Raw genomic sequence first — 16,938 nt, 5'->3', positions numbered from 1 at the left:
CCTCCATTACCAACAGCCGCTCCACAGTGAAGCAGTTGTTACCACTGATTGACCTACAGTGACCCAAAGTCCACGGTTGACAATAAGGTTCACTCTCAGGGGTGTGCACTCTGTGGGACTGGACACAGGTATGTGGCATGTGTCACCACTACAGTATCACACGGTACCTTCACTGCCCGAGAAATCCTCCGCTCTACCTGGGCCTCTTTCCCCACACAACCAAAGCCACGGACCTTTTAGTACATGAAGAGGAGGAGAAGGAGGAGGAGGGGAGGAGGAGGAAGAGCAGGGGGAGGAGGGGCAGAGGAAGGAGGGGGAGGAAGAAGAAAAAAAGAGTTCTTTGTGAAACTTTTGGGAAATGAAGAAAAGCATCAATAAGGGAATAAAAAGTATTCACAAAAACAACCAACATTTTGACATCTAACCTCAAGTCCTCTGTTTTCAGTGGACATATATCCAGCCACATGTATGAATGGATGTGTAAACCCAGAGTCTTTTGGCCTCTCAAAATTGGTAATATGATTTGTTTTAGAAATTGCTTTTTTTTTTTTTTGGCCCCTTTACTTCTATCATGGGGATTTTCTCTTGACTTGAAAAAGTCTTGAAAAGTCAGTCATTTTAAATTGCTGCATAATTACCCTGTACATGCAAGGGCTTCCCTAAACCCCCATCCCCCACTTTTTTAAAAAACTGGGTTAAACAAATCATCGAGAGCACGTGGGGCATCATAAGCTTCACCCAATCCTTTCTCTGAACTTCCATGCTTAGGAGCAGCCATCCTGGTATCTCTGTATCCAGAAAGGGGAATCCATTTACATTAGTCCAGTCCTGGTTCTTGCAGAATTCACTTTGAAAAAATGTAAGTTGCTTAACCTCTTAGCCCAGTTTTATGGAATGCCAAAGCAACCAAGACAGGCTGACCAGTGGGCATGGGTCTCATGTATTTGATGAGTGAATGAATGAGGGAGGGAAGGAAGGTTGACGGTCATGATCGCTGTCATCGTCATTATTTTGCACACAGTTTAACTGCCCAGGGACATGCAGGCAGTTCACTTCAAGGCTCTCTAGCACTGATCTGTTTCTACTGTTCAAAGGATGGACAGACAGTCCCTCCAACATGGGGCTGTCCCAGGCAGGGGGTAGGAGCAGCACGGTGACGTGGTCTCCAGGCACAAGGTCTTCAACATAATATATTAAGAAATATGCCGCCATGCAGGTAGGAAGGTCCAGCTGAAAGCCTCAGGATTCTTTATGAAGACAAGGAGCAGCCTGTTCCATTCCTGATGGAAACACCACTTGCCAGAGCAGAGGCCCCAGTCAAGACCACCCCAGAAGGTGGCAAAGAAGGGCACTTTCATCAGGTACCAGATCCTCTTCCTTGATGTTAGACCCTGCTTCTGAATCTGCCAAAAATCCCACAGTCCTCCCATTTGACCTCGTTTAATTAAAATTTCGACTGAGGGCTTTTTTTTTTCTTTTTAACCATCTTGCATTTTATAAGTCTTCTGAGACCAGAAAGAGGGAAAAAAAGAGGCCGGAATGAGAGGGCCATACAATTAGGCAGCCCCAGCTCCTCTCTCATCCCTGCTCCTCCCGCCCTCCTCCTGGGCTGTCTGGACTCACCACATTGATGTCCAACAGCACACAACATTCCTGACTGCTGGAGGGTCCGACCGCCAGCTCGAGGGACCGATGAACACACAAAGCCCAGGACAGACAGAAAATAGTCAGAGATGATGGCGTGCTTCCGGGGACCCTGGTGACTCCATCCTTCCTGCTGAGCCTTTGAGAGCCTCGCTGTCACCGAGTGACCCTCAGTCCCAGGCTGGCTGGTTCTCACCCTGGGTGATCTCCTTCTTGCTCATTATTATTTTAGCAAAATAATGACAACTAGAAAGCAAAGACCTTGTGGCCCCACTGTGGATGCCAGGGCTGTCATTGGGTTCCTTCAATATCTGGTGTCACACATCCTGTACAAAGGGGAGGGCAAGGGGAGCAAAAAACATCAGTGCCCTCCTTCCCCCTTCCTGCTTTACCAAGCGCACAGCTCCATGCTGTGACTCTGCATCTTACTCCTCTGCTCCCTGGTCCCACCCCCGACCAGGGCTGTCTCTGAGTCCTGGGCACACTGGAGCCCAGCTCGCTGGATCCGCACAACCAATCAAAGTGGGTTATTGTTTTCTTCATTTAACTGATGAGGAAACAGAGTAAACACATTGCCCCAGGTCACACAGCTTTGGGGTAAAAGAAGAAAAATGAGAACCCAGCTCTTACTGGGGCAAAAGTCTCCTTATTACCAATGCAGTAATATTTTAATTTTCAAGAGTTCACTCTTCTGACTTTTAAGAAGAAAACAGCATCAATAAAATATAAATGTTTGAGAATCAGACTGCCTCAATTTGAATCCCAGCTCTAGCAGTGATTATGTGACTTTGGGTGAGTTGTTGAATTTCTCTGTCTCAGTTTTCTCATCTGGGAAATGCGGGCACTGGGAAGTACACCAATAGTTGTACTTCTCTAAGGAACACAGGAGCTTACGTAATCCTATAGCATAGGGACAATTCCTGCCTCTATTTTATAGATGAGGAAACTGAGGTACAAAGAGGGTAAGTCATAGGCCCAAGACTACACAGGTAGTGACTTGTAGAGATAGGATTCAAATTTAGGCAATCTATTTCCAGAATCAAAGCATTAACTATCATACTGGCCTTGTTCTCAGAGATATCAATGGTAATTCTGAATGGCAACAATGTCCAGCTCTGAGCTGAAACCATGCCCAGTGCTTCCCAAGCATTCCCACATTTTTTTCTTAAATTCACAATGTTATTAGAAATTTGCATTCTATAGATGAAGAAACTGAGGTGCAGAAAGGTTAAGTATCTCAGCAAGTGGCAGAGCTGAAACTATGTGCATCAGAAGCCCATGTTCTCCTCTAGACCACTACCTGCATGGAAACCACCTGAGATGCTTGTTAATGAGCCTTACTCCTGGACCCCAATCCAGCCTATTCCCTTAGGATCCCTGGGACTGGAGTCTAAGTCTCTGCCTTCTAGCAAGCATGCTCCTTTTTGAGGATCACAGTCCTGTCCTGCAGCTTAAGTCAGCTGCCCTCCAGGCCACGGGAAGCTGCACCTTGCATTGGTTCTCCCTTCCCACTTACATAAATTGCTGACTGCTTAGTAGCTTTGAAAGGTACTCTGACCTTCTGGGCTGTACTCTGGACCCACAGTGGAATCTGTCCCCCTTTCATGCTTCCGGGCAACCATAGACCACACACCTTGACACGGCATTTCCCCAAAGCCTCAAGGGGACGGAGACATGGTGATGAGACTGTTGATATTGCTGCAGTTGCAGATGACAGTAATCACAAAGGTTTGGAAGAAAGACTCCCAATTTCTCATGTATCAATATTATTCTCAGCAAAAATTTTTTTTAATCACATCTTTGGCTAAGGTGCAGATGGTTAAAAGAACAAAGGGAATGAGCAAAAATGTGTCCTCAGAGGCTCACACACCCAGAGAATGGTCAGGCAGGCTGTTTGTGTTTCTAGGGTGGTACTCTGGGTTCTTCCCATTAGCTCCTCAGTTTTCTAGTTTCTTTTCTCTAATACATCCTATCTTAGTCTGTTTACTGTTGCTGTAACAAAATACCTGAGACCAGGTCATTTATGAAGAATAGATACTTATTTAGCTCCTGGCTGTACAGGCTGGGAAGTTCAAAAGCAAGGTTTTGGCATCTACTCAGTATCTGCGCCTTCTTGTTGCATGACGGAGCAGGACAGAGTAAATGTGCCAAAAAGAGCTCACCTTTAAAACAAAGCTGCTTTCCCCACAACCCATCCATTAATCCAAGAATAGATTAATACTTTCATGAAGGCAGAGCCAATCACCTCCCAAAGGTCCCACTGCCAACTGGCTATGAACTTGGAGATTAAGTTTCCAACATATAAAATTGAGGGAGGGGAGAAATTCAAACCATACCACTTCCTCTTCTGACACCATTTAATAGGACACACCTCACTTCCTATTGCTTCTCTTTAGAAATAGAAATTCCACATCAATAGGCCAGGGGAACAAAACTCAAACTCCAGTGTCTTGGAAGAGTCCCCAGTTGCTATCATCCTCAACAGCTGTGTCACTGAGAATCCCTGAAGGACAGCTGCTGCTGGGTTATTTCAAATATGGGAACATGAACTTAATCGGTCTTATTTTTACTAGCACGGTTGCTAAAAAAGTAATTGAATAATGCATCTCCACGTACTTGGCAGTAGAACTCAGCAAACATTGCATCGAACAAAGAATTAGAATGTTACAGTAAAAACAATACAATTTTTAACATTAAACATCCGACCTAGATTTTCTCAGGCCCAGGCAGTCTGCAGATCATCCCACGTGTTCCTGTTCTTCCACACTTGAAAGTCCCGAGTCAGAGTACATCAGGGCTTCACTGGGGGTCTGAGTCTACCCTAGACTACCTCTGCCAGGAGCTTCCAGAGTTAGCGTCGTTGTCTTCACGTCGGGATTCACCAATGCCAGGCAGAAGCCAGACTCTCCCTCTACTGAAGACAGCTGGCCACAACAGATGTCAAGGGTGAAGGAATGCTAAGCAAAGCCTATGCACTTGCAATGGTATGTCTGTTCAGTCCCTCATCCCTGGGCTGGTGGCATCTTAGGGCAGACAGCCCCTCAGCACAGGTACCTCCCCCAGCTCTGCAAGCTAGGACAAGATAAAGGAGAACTTCCCATCACAAAGATTTCTGCAGGCTCCACCCTTGAAGCACAAGTGAACAATCATTAACAACATCTCCTCTTCAGACTTTTAAGGGGGCCTCAGTGTCCAGGCTGTGACTTCGCTGTCCCAGAATCACCTACATGGTCCCATAGGAGCCTGCAAGAGTCTGCCCCCAGCCCTATATCAAACATAGAGGTACAGCATGTGGAAAGCATTTCCTAAAGATCGGGAAGGGGAATGAATGATGCAACCAAGGGAAGAGAGTGAGCCTCGCAGGATAAGCGCAAGGCAAGTCTTCAGGGTTATTGATAAGATGGGACCGTGATGAAGTGAGCCTCAAGGTCAGGTCCATCCTACTATGAATGAAACTCCCAGTACCTGCTTCCCAATTCCTTGTAAAATGTGTGCTCATGGGAAAAACAGGAGAAGGAAGGAGAAGAGTAAGAGAATTTAATTTCCTGAATAATCCCTTTCTATCAAGCACTATGCTAAGTATTTTAAATGAATTATCTCATTTAGTACTTCCAATAATCCTGTGATGTAAACACAAATCACCTCAGCCAGTAGATTGGAATGTAATAAGGCTACCTTAGAAAACTCTCCATGAATGACAACTGGGACTGAAACCCTGGCCTGTCCCAGGACTCTATACCCCATGCACATACACATTCATGTATATACCCAAACATATACACATTCACATCTGCACTGGTATTCTTCTGCACATGTAAATAGGAACATATCCATACCAAGAGGTGACAACCAAGACGAACCCCATGCAAACAGACAGCTGGGCTGAATCTTTACAGAAAGGATCATGGGTTCCCATATTCTACATAGTAGGGATGTCCTTTGTAGAAACAGCTGGTTTTATTCCTCACCCTTGGTCACAGTAGTCATTCCATCTGAAACAAGACTGCGCAGAGAGACAAAGCATGCCAAACACGATGGCCAAGACAGACAATAAGAATGATGTTAGTAAAGGCAGGAAGGAAGTGGCTCCCAGACAGAGTGAATGAGGGGCCACTGAACAACTTAACTCTTTTATTATTATTATTTTTTTTTTTTTTGGCAATACTAGGATTTGAACCCAGGGCCTCGTGCATGCTAAGCAAGTGCTCTACTGCTGAGCTGCATCTCTAGCCCTCAGCTTAAACTCATACACCATCTCTATGGGACACAGACCATTTCTAGGTTGTGCAGATCAGGGTTACGGTGACTGAGCTATACCAGAGTTGACAGAATAAATGACATGGGGCTAGAGACAAACCTTTGTGTGTAGGGGGAGGGGGTTAATTGGTGATAAAGGGACCTTGGACTCATTGGCCCCAGGCTTCAGAAGGATGATCACATGTTCTCCTTATTTTTGAAGTGGGGGCAATACATTGAGTTGGGAGGTCAGGACACAGCTCTTGCCCCAGAAGGGCCAGGTCACCGTGAGCACACTGTAGACAGAGTCATGCCTTCGTCTGTCCAGGGCTCCCAGGCTGACCGCGTTACTTTAAGCAACTTGAATACAGGAAATGAGTTTTGGAAACGATGTGTCCAGGTCAGTGCTGGTGAGGACCCACACATGCACAGCTATGTGGGTGTACCATCATCTCTACGGTCTTTTCAACAGCTTAGCGAGTCCTGAGTGACAAGGACAGCAGACTTCCTGTCGTGTCTCAGCAAAAGTCTGAAGAGAAGTTCATGCTTTGCAGATTGCCAGATGCCCTTCTTATCCAATCCTCTGTCCTCCTGAGATATTCTTCAGTGCTTTATTTATTAAGAGCAAGAGAACAGAGTTCATAAAACTTTGTTCCATGGAGCACTAATTCCACTGGATGATATAACATCGCATGCCAAAAAAAAGGTGGTGGGGGAGAAGGAAAGTAAAAGAAAAAAAAAAAGGCTCTGTGATCAAATATCTTTGTAAAATCTTAATAACACCTTTCTTTGTTGCAGGACTTTGCAAATCTATATATGCTTTGTGTACAATCCATCTCCACATCTCCCAGACTTATTTCATCATTACATCTGTGTTCTATTTGTTTTTTATTAAAACGTCCCAGGATTAGCAATCCCTAAACCCACTCTGGGAAGGAGATGCCAGACTGGGCCATACATTCTCTCGATAGATTGCAAGGGCTTAAGGAAAACCCACATTATCTTCTTTTCACCAACGCAATCCAGTCCCCGGAAACATGCCAAGCACCTGACAGGTGCTTGGTAAAGATTGCCGTGTAGATACCTGGATATGGACTTGGGAGACATGTGAAACCCAGGTAAGGCTACCTGTGATGGAGACTGATGTGGGTATCCTCTCTTGCTGTGACTTTTCAGTCTCTAGTGTGCAGTGTGGGCAGCCCGTTGGGTTCGTTATTGCTGAATATTTTTGTTTACTGCAGCTTCTATCTCATTTCCATAAGGACTCAGGACCTACCACTCTGTTCTACCACTAGATTCCCCAGGAACCAGGCTTGCCCAGAAGGGAGGCTGAACACTATTTGGAAGTCAGCAGTTCACCCGCTAGTGGCAGAAAGCCAAACCAAGCAGATTCTTTATCACCAGCAGTCTTCCCTTCTGTTTGCATCCAGGTGAGCCATGGGCATGCTGGAAAACATGAGAGTAGATGTTTCCAGCTAAAAGCTCAGCTCAGACAACTTGTCCTAGGACACTTCGGGTGCTGTCCACCACCACTTCAACTCCTGAGGAGCGAGTGACCCCATGATGCTGGGGCTTACTGATAACCTTCAATGGAATCCTCTTTAGTACATGGAAGGGGAACTGGGTTTGAAAAAATGATTCAATTTGTCAGAATCCTCAAACAATTCATTTGATTCGAAGTAAACAAGGCCACCTTCCCCCCACCCCACCATTCAGCATTTTTGTACTAAAATGACCATAATTTTTTTTAACCAAAGGTGCTTTTAGCTTATGAAGACAGTTGTGAGTCTCCCCAGGGGCTCAGCTTGGCTGTGGTGTTCTTCGCTGTGTTCTGGCAGTAGCAATCCTGGTTTTCCAATCACCGAACCAACTCACCAGACTGCTCCTTACACAGATGCAGGCTGCCAGACCACTAACTCAACCCTGAGACAGCCAGAACCTCAGAGTGGCGGCGACCGAAACACCAAGCCGGCAGCAGCTGAGTTAGCCAACTCCAGAGGCCGAAGAGTGGCAGAAAGAGGCGTCTTCGCTTGCTGCTCAGCCAAGGGTGGTGCTGAGCTGACCTACTTCATATAAGAGCCAGGCCACTGATATCCGCAGACAGTAGGTCCTCATTCAAGTTGAAATGAATTGCTTAAAGCCCATCCTAGTACTAATGAAGGGAGATCAAGTCTCTGTTCTCTGCAGTATCCATCAATTATGTTATGCCAAAAAAGAAGTGGGGGGATCATTTTCCCTTATTCATTCCAGACCTGCTTCCCACAATTGCATGGCTTAGGAGTGTACACATTGATGAACTTGACAGAACAAATCCTAAAGGAGTAGTGATACGTAGTGTCAGGGCCAGACTTAAAATATGTCTTATCCTCAATTCTGTTCCTGTGCAAACGGACATATGACATGGATTGTAAAAGTTGACCATGGAACAAAGAACTTTCCACGTTCTATGTCTAATCAGAGTGAGATGCATGACACTGGATAGCTATCCCAGAAACTGGTTGGATTTTTGGTCTGCTTAGTGCCTGAGTTTCCTCAAAAGAATGTCTCTGTGAGGATCCACATGGTCCCACCAGATCTGTTATCTCTGTTCCTTCTAAGCACCTACTCCTGCTCCATGACAATGAGCACGTGACCTTACATAGGCCAATCTGCGCACCTGAAATGTCCAAGGGGTAATCAAACTTCTCTACCAATACTGGGGTCATCATTTAGCCAAGATACAGCCAACCTATCTGTCACAGTTGGTTCAGTCACTTACTGTGGCAGGATTGTACAGGGTTTCAGGACATGTCTTATGGAGACAGGCTGTCTGGGTTTAAAACACGAACATCTAGCATGTGACCTGATAAGTACCAGACCTTTGCCTGAGTTCTTTTGTGTGTGACACGGAACTCATGATAACAGTACTTGCCTCCCGGATCTGTTGTAAGGATTAAGTAAATGCATGTACAGCACATTGAAAAGCGTCTGGCACTCACACAAACTCCATTAACTATCTGCATAGCCAGTCTTGGGATTAGGTCCTTAAGGTGTGCTTCCACCTTTGGTATTTCTATCGTCCAGGTAAAGAATTTGCTGTGCAACCCCTACCTACACCCCTCTCAGTCCACGCAGGTACTGATTCTGTGCCACATGGGTAATTGCAACCTAGAAAAATAAAAGAAAGGAAGTTGCGGGGAGGGCAGAACGTCTCAATTCCTCAGAGAGTGACCATCTCCAGCCAACTCTTAATTCCCTGCCTTCCTTGAGTAGTTTTGTTCACAGTTATGAAACCTGATCTGTCCTGCATTTTTTACTTCTTTCTCTCCATTCTAAACCTACAGTTTTGGCCTACATCTTGTCAAGACTGACAAACAGAGTTCCTTAAACATAGACCAGGCTTGGAATCTGGTAGACTTTCTGCCACTGATCTGGTAGCTTTCAATGCTCCAGCTGGTTTCTGGGTCCTCTGCCCTGGAATTCAGGAACTGGAAAGTATAAACACTGTATTTCCCTCCTCTTTAAATTAAACTAAGGAGGGAAGGGCTTGTGACTTTCAAATATCCATATGGTGAGGGTGACAGTTCCCCTACTGGCCCTTCCCCCATGGAGGACATGGGAGGTGCACAACCTTCCCTCATTTATCATGGAAATGACACTTTTCCCAATGTGCACATACATGCCCCAAATTAACTGCGATTTCTAGAGTCGGTATCAGGGTAGGCAAGTGCAGAAGTTTTCTCTTGCATCAGGATTGGTCACCCCCATTGAGGCAGATGGAAATCATTTTCTGACTCAAGGCCAGTCATTAGGTCTCCTAGACATTATTATCTCAGCCAGTCTGTCCCCTCAGTGCAACCCAGATGTAGAGAAGATTAAGTCAAACCCACAGTCCATGCCAGTGACATTCCAAAGGTCTCCCCAGGACTTCTGAGTATTTTCAAAGGACTTACATGCTCTAAATCACCTCTGCTTCTGGGTTCCCATGTCCAAAAGTGCTGTGCTCACAGTTTATTAAGCACAGTGATAGCACCCAGCTTCTTCCTCAGTTTCCATCAAAAGTTCACACTGATGGTCACTCATGAGAATAAAGTATTGTACCAAAGAGTAGGAGGTCACAGGGAGAGGTGAGATTACATTTCATTTTAACACATAAGTTAAAATATAGTCCAGTCTTATAACAATCTCCTGTAGTAGGTGCTTTAAAAAGTCTTGTTAGCCAATCATCCTAAGCAGTTTTATTCACTGCCACTGGTCCCCATTCAGCATCCAGCTTCCACCCCATGCCTCTCAGGAATGGTGGTCATAAACTTAAATGCCAGTCAAGACTAGCAGGTAGGTGTCAGACCACAGAGAGGATCCAACCTCCCTCAAGGCATTCAGTTCCACACATTTCCAAGCACCCTGTCCTACTAAATACTTCTGCAGGCCATGTGACCTGAAGCCTGCCAGTTTGCAGTCTTCGGTTCTGAAACCTCCCTCTTTGCCACAATCAGCCAAGACAGAGCAACAGGAGCTAGCAAGGGCTCTTCCCCTGCTTCCTGTACGCCCTGGAATCAGCACCACCAACCCACATGCTAAATGTGAGTGTAAGTCAACCAGCTGACAGGCAAATTTGGGCTCTGATGTTGGACAGGGTTCAAACATGGGCTCCCCTAATCTGCCTATGTAGACTTCAATTATTTTTATTGTAGCAAAATGTCTATAACATAAAATTACCTTCTAACTATGTTGAAGTACAGTTTAGTAGCATTAAATACATTCACACAGTTGTACAACAGTCACCCACATCTACTTTTTGAATTCTTACTTCATATCAAAATGAAATTCTGCACCCATTAAACGATAACATCTGGTCCTTCTTCTTCACTGCCCCGACAATTCCCATCCCATTGTCTCCATGAATTTGACTACTCTAGGTGCCTCATATAAATGATATCATGTGATATTTGTCCTTTCGTGTCTGATTTCTTTTATATAGTATACTGTTCTCCAGGTTCATCCACGTTGTACTATGGATCAAACTTTCCTTCATTTTTAAGCACAAGTGGTATCCTATTCTATGCCTATAGCATATTATATGTATCCACCGACAGACATTTGGGTTGTTTCCATCTTTTGACTTTGGGGAATAATATGCCAGGAACATAAGTGTACAAATATCCTTAAAGTCTCTGCTCTCAATTCTTTTGTGTATATACCCAGAAGTGAAATCACTAGATCAAATGGCCATTCTCTGTTGAATTTTTTGAAGAATCATGCCTGCATGTCCTTGAACCAATCATAGAGCCTGTTGGAACTTCATCCGTAAAGCAGGGATGACAATAGCATCTGTTTATTAAGGAGAGGGGGCCCTCATAATCAATGCACAAAAGCATTTGGATCAAAGGCTGGGCATATCATAAATGTTCACTAAACATCAGCTAGATGGTCAACTCCTTGTCCTCTGAAAATGAGGGACTCAAACTAAAATGACCACTAAAGTCACTCTGAGCTCCAAAAATCCATGATCCCACCACAAAATTATTTTCCTGTTGGGGTGCCAGAAATTTTCAGAGTATATATTAGGGGAACACCCTCTTCTTGATCCCCTCAAAAACCCACCCCTGCCAAGAAGGCCCAATTTTCCTAGCTCTTTCCTTGGAATGTGCTAACACATCCTATTATAAACTAACATCTCATTTTTCTTGCCACTCCTTCTCCCTAGCTTCCTTTCCACATTCCCCTTCTCAGCTGGCTGCTCCTACCCGCTGAATATCTGTGCTTCAAATTATCTCCCCACTGGCATTTGCGTTCATTCCCCACAGGCTAACGTCTGTTGGAAGTAACACTTGTGAAGTTATCCATATTAAGGTTTCATTTCCCAAGAGACCCATATTTTAAATGAGGTTTTCCTCTTCGGCAGAATCACGCTGGCAGAGCTACTGCTGTTGGGTGAAGTCAGTGGATTGGGTTTCCCTTCTCACATGCTGTTTATGTTAGGTTTATCACTTGGCCCAGGGTCTGGATTCTCATTCTCCAACATGTATCACATGCTCATGAGCAACAACAATCACCCATCCGGTCCCAGTGGATTTGTACATTTCATCAGAAACTCTTTTTAGCAAAGCAATTAGAGAAAATACACTTCCCAGCTTTTCTTGTCAGGGGCCAGATTCAAAATTCCAACAGGGAGTGGACGCTTTCACTACATGAAGAAATATTTTCCTTCTCCACTCTATTCCTCCGTCTTCCCTCCAGTTCATCAACTGAAATACCCTTGTTAAACACATGGAACTGCTCTCTGGCTTAGTCAACAGCTTGGCTGACAACAAACCACACACCCTCCCTGAAGCTTTTCCATAGCAAAAGGTAAAAGAGATTTTCAGGTTGGTAAGCAATGGATTTTTCAGATCCTGGGCAGCTGAACTTTGGGTTTTGTTTTTTGGTTTTTTAGGGTTTTTTTATTTTAACTTTTATAGGTTTGGACTGTCTCACCTGCCACGTTATAAAAATGGAGTAGGAACCACTAATGCCACCATGAGGAATCAGATCCACTGAGCGCTGGTACTCAGACAAGAATCAGGGTCTGTGGAGTTGGTCTGACTAAGGCTACCACACCCTGCAAGTTTGGTGATAGAGGAGGGAGGAGTCCTCAACTTACCTGTGGTCAATTGTTTAGGCTTATGGGTTATCAGCTTGTTGAAGGTCTTTTTCCTTCATTAGTCTTTGGGTGGCTCCAGATGGTTTGGAGGTAAAATTCAAATGAAACACTTACCATCTTGATGACAAATCACTAAAGAAGATTTAACTGAGGGCAGGCAGGCTCCAGGTAGACAGAAAGCATTAGCCAAAGTGGGGGGGGAGTCTTTTTACTGATGATGAGGGATGTATCCTAGGCTGTGTCCCCCCTCCCTGCATCAGGCCACTGAACTTAGCATCCTCAACACCCCACTTATCCTGTCCGTTACTCGGGGGACCACTCGTAGAGATGGTGCGCAGGGCACAGACAGCCACAGAAAGGAGGCAGCAGGTACCTGCTGCTGCACAAAGCTGTCCTGTTTCATCAATCTGTACATCTCAAGCCCTTACCTCATGAGTCCCACCTGACATGACACCTCATGCCTGCAGTCATATAAGGACAGATGCTCCTTAGAAGTCTTACTTCTCTGCCTGGCAGCAAGCCATTATAAGACCCTCATTTCTTGGCTTCTGCCCTTTGCATGCTCAAGAGACTTCCAGGAACTCTGTGTCATGTCCCAGCCTCACTTGTCCTGGGAGCCCATTTGACCTGGGAATTGTGGCTCAGAAAAATGGCATGTGAAAAACAAAGAAACCAGAATTCCTTCAAAACAAACATTGTACATCCCCAGAAACAGCTTGTACTTTTAACCCCAGCTTTCTCTTCTTTCTCCTCATCAGAAAGGGCATCTATTTTGGGTGAGGAAATCTCTCATGTTGGAAATCTGTTCAGATAAGCTGTAAGACATCGTTAAGCAAGATTCACCAGGAGGAGCACCCAAGCAAGCCCGGCTCTTTATTCCTCTCTCTTTCCAGCTCACCTCTGCGGGAGCGCTTTCCAGGGGAAACTTTGCTTTTGCAAATCAAAGCCTGTAACTCAGACTAAATTGATTCCCCAAGGTAATTTCATGCTTTAAAGCAGATACACTAAAAATGAGCAAAGCATACCGGAGCTCGCCCCTCTTCCTGAGGCAGTTCAGTCCCACAATTAGGGATGACAAAACTGTATCCCCTTCTAAGGGAGGTAACAGCCTCTCCAGCGCCACCAGTAAAGTCCCGGAGATTATCACCAGAGAAAGCCCCCACCCAGACTCCCGGTCCCGCTCGGGGCAGCCCCCTGGAGGGAAATGCCCCTTCTCCGGGCGTCCTGGACGCTACTCACAGTACCTCTTGGCAAGGAGGAGATGAGAAGGAGCTGCAGGAACGCGAGCCCCAGCTGCGTCCACCGGTCCAGCTCCATCTTTCCCGCGGTAGTGCCGAGCGACTGCGGGGGAGCGAGAGGAGGGACGCGGGAGGCCGGCGGGCTGGCGGCTCTTCCAGGGACCTCCCCAGCCCCAGCTGAGCGGCGGCTCGGGTTTCAGCTCGCCGGGCTCTCCCATCCTCATCCGAGGGAAACCACCTTCAGCCAGAGCGACGTCAGCCCAAACCTCTCCTCTCCGCGGCCTTAACCCTTGCGGGACCCGGGAAGGTGTGGCGGGCGGGGAAGCTGCGGGGACCCAGGTTGGCCCAGGTCCCGCTGGGCTCCCGATGTCCCGCGCCTGGGTGATTATGGGGGTGGAGGGCGCGGCCCGCAGCACCGGGTATGGAGGTAGGCGGGGCGGTGGGGCCGCTCAGGTGAGGCAGGGTGGCGCCCACCCGACGCCCCAGCCCTATGGGAGCCTGGCACCTGAGCTCGCACGCGGGTGGGCTGCGCCTGCCCTCAGCACACGTGGAACCCGATGGCCTGGGAGAGGAGTCGGTGATGGGAGGAGAAAAGGAGCCCACTCCTCTCGGGTCCCAACACTCCTACCTCTGAGTTCTTTCCCTTCCCTCTGTTCCAGAGGATCGCAGTTTGGAAAGAGTTTTCTTTGCATCTGTAGGCTGCAGGGGGGACTTGTTCACCTTCCCATGATGGTGAGTGAGTTCAGCGATGGAAATCACTCCTGAGCCCCGTGCGGGGCAGGTCAGGTCACGGTGCTTGGGGACACTGTACTGTGAAGGAGCTCAGTTTCCACACCCACACTGCAAACCATATTTTGAAGTGAGAAAGAAGGATGCTTTACAAGATGTCTGACTTTTCTCAGTTTCTCTGTGTCAGGTGCCTTACCTCCTTTCTTTCTTTCCCACAATAAACCTATCTTCTCCTACCGACAAGAATAGGAAAATTGAGCCAATGAGTTCAATAACACCTCCGAGGTCACACAGTTGGTAAACGGCAGAGCTAGGGTTTGCAACCACAACTATTAGATTCAGAGGCTATGGCCCAAGCCACTAGGCTATACAGATTCTTACAATGTTACCCTTATAAAATCGTATTTAAATATTTTGGGCACACTTCTGCCTATACAGAATTTTATTTAACCATTATAGTCGTGATGTACTGTAGGTGGTATTATCTGTATGTTATCAATGCCCAAATGGAGACTCAGAGGATTAATTGACTTGCTCAAGATCACTCAGGGACCATTCCTGGTCCCCAGGTTCTACTGCCAGATTAAAAGCCAAAGTTAGGAGAAGCAGGTGATCCTTTCAAGCCAGGACTAGTGGGAAAGCTTCCTAGAGCGCAGAGGCTTGGCCTGAAGTCTGAGAAAGACCTATCTCAAGCCATAGAGGGAAGTGAAAAGGACTATTTAGGAGGATGGACTGGCCTTGGCTGATGCTACTAGGAAATGGTGAATGTTTATATGTTTAGGTCATAATTTGCATTTATATGTTCCCCCAAAAGATCCATGGCAAGACATACCACTAAAATGCCTTTTAAACAATTTTTATAAATAGAGAGTAGATGGATAGATGATAGAAGGCAGTAAAATAGAGACAGACAGAACAAAGCCAGCTGAAGACAAAAGCCAACTGAAGATTAGAGACAAATGGATGTATAGTTTGGATGTAGCAAAGAATCTGAGTGTGACCAGGGCAATTTGATTTTATTCTTTAAGTTGTTGGAGGGTACTGATGATTTAGGAGTGGAGGGTTCTGAGTCTAGGGCAAGCCCCCAGGATGATAAGTGATCCTCAACTGTCAAAGGGCTGAAGTAAGGAGTAAGCATCTGAAGTAGAAGGGAAAAGAAAATGGGAAAAACTTGAGAGGTTGAAGGCCCAAACTCTGGGCAGGTTTGGAAGGGTGGGAAACCTGACATTTCAAATGCTTCTCTTCCTCCATTCAGGAGCGATTTCTAAACCCCCAGTCCTGCTAGGAGCACCCTGCAATAGAGTGACCAGAAGCAAGAACTCAGCACTCAGAGCCCTGTGTTCAAATCCTTGACTCCCCGCTTTCTGCCTGCATGACTTCAAGTAAGCTAACTAACTCTGAGTCTGTGTTCTTCTCTAAAAAATGGAAATAGTAATCAAACCTACTTTGTTGTCCATGGGAAGAATTAAATGAGGTTACGCATGTGAGGTTCATAGCACGGTGCCTAGCACATTCTAACTGCACTGTTTTTTTCACTACTGGGGACTGAACCCCGGGGCGCTCTACCACAGAGCTACATCCCCAGGCCTTTTTATTTTTTTATTTTCATACAGAATCTTGATATATAACCAAGACTCAGATCAAACTTGCAATCCTTCTGCCTCAGTCTCTTGAGTCCCTGGGATTGTGGCCTGTGCCACCCATAATAAATACTAACTGTCATCTATATTATCTGTCCTAAGGCTGCCCAGATATTATCAACTTCCTTGTCCAGGGGGAATTTGTATAAAACAAGCACAAAGGGTAGTCCTCAAGAAGAGGAAAATAGCAAAGGCAGAATACCTAAGGGGTGCAGCTTAGATAAAAAGTCATTTATTGCTGGTCAAACTTTCCTGGCCCTTTGGCAATGGCAGTGGAGTGAAGGTGACTTTGTTTCCAAACACCATGTGACTTACAGCCTCTCAGGACTGTATCACAATCTAACAATACTGCTTCCTTCTCCCATCTCCTCCACACACAGCCTCCCTGCCTCAGTGCCCAGCAGTCTCATCCCTATGGCAATCATCCCCTGACAGGGTAGCTCCAAGTGACAAACAACTGAAGGGCAGCAGAACATGTCACTCAAAAAGTGCCACTTTGACATTAGGATTCTTTTGAACTGAAACCAATTGAGAAGAAGCAGATACAGGAGCTTTGTACCTTCCCTGTTTGCTTAAAAGTGGAGCATCATTTATAAAGGTGCCCCCATCTCCTCTCTCTACTAGGAAGAAAGGAAGTTAATCACCAGAGACAACTCTGGACCCTTTATCAGCCCCTAGGGGAATCTAAACAGCAAACCTTACTGACTAGTCCTTCTTTTCCAAGAGTTCTCCATATATTTGCTTCCCCATAATTTGTTGCCCAGTTCAAAATCCTTTTCCTTTTTTTTTTTTTTTTTTCTCCTTTTGTGGTGCTTGGGGATTGAACCCA

At 45.9% G+C, this 16,938-nt stretch overlaps 1 protein-coding gene across 2 annotated transcripts in view; it reads right to left on the bottom strand.

Moving 5' to 3' along the window:
* Pamr1 (peptidase domain containing associated with muscle regeneration 1) overlaps positions 1–13,954 on the bottom strand; it is a 78,893-nt gene extending 64,939 nt beyond the window's left edge. The window contains exon 1 of one of the 2 annotated variants that reach the window (XM_047517306.1): positions 13,747–13,954. In XM_047517306.1, the coding sequence (XP_047373262.1) occupies positions 13,747–13,819 (73 nt within the window). In that variant the 5' untranslated portion in view covers positions 13,820–13,954. The remainder of the gene's footprint in view (positions 1–13,746) is intronic. The other variant, XM_047517307.1, reaches the window with a different exon arrangement.
* Between the last annotated feature and the right edge of the window lie 2,984 nt (positions 13,955–16,938).

Source organism: Sciurus carolinensis, chromosome 11, assembly GCF_902686445.1.
Source record: "Sciurus carolinensis chromosome 11, mSciCar1.2, whole genome shotgun sequence".
Classification (NCBI taxonomy): Eukaryota; Metazoa; Chordata; class Mammalia; order Rodentia; family Sciuridae; genus Sciurus; species Sciurus carolinensis.
Note: the sequence above shows the minus strand (reverse complement) of the source record. Positions and strands in the feature narration are given on the sequence as shown.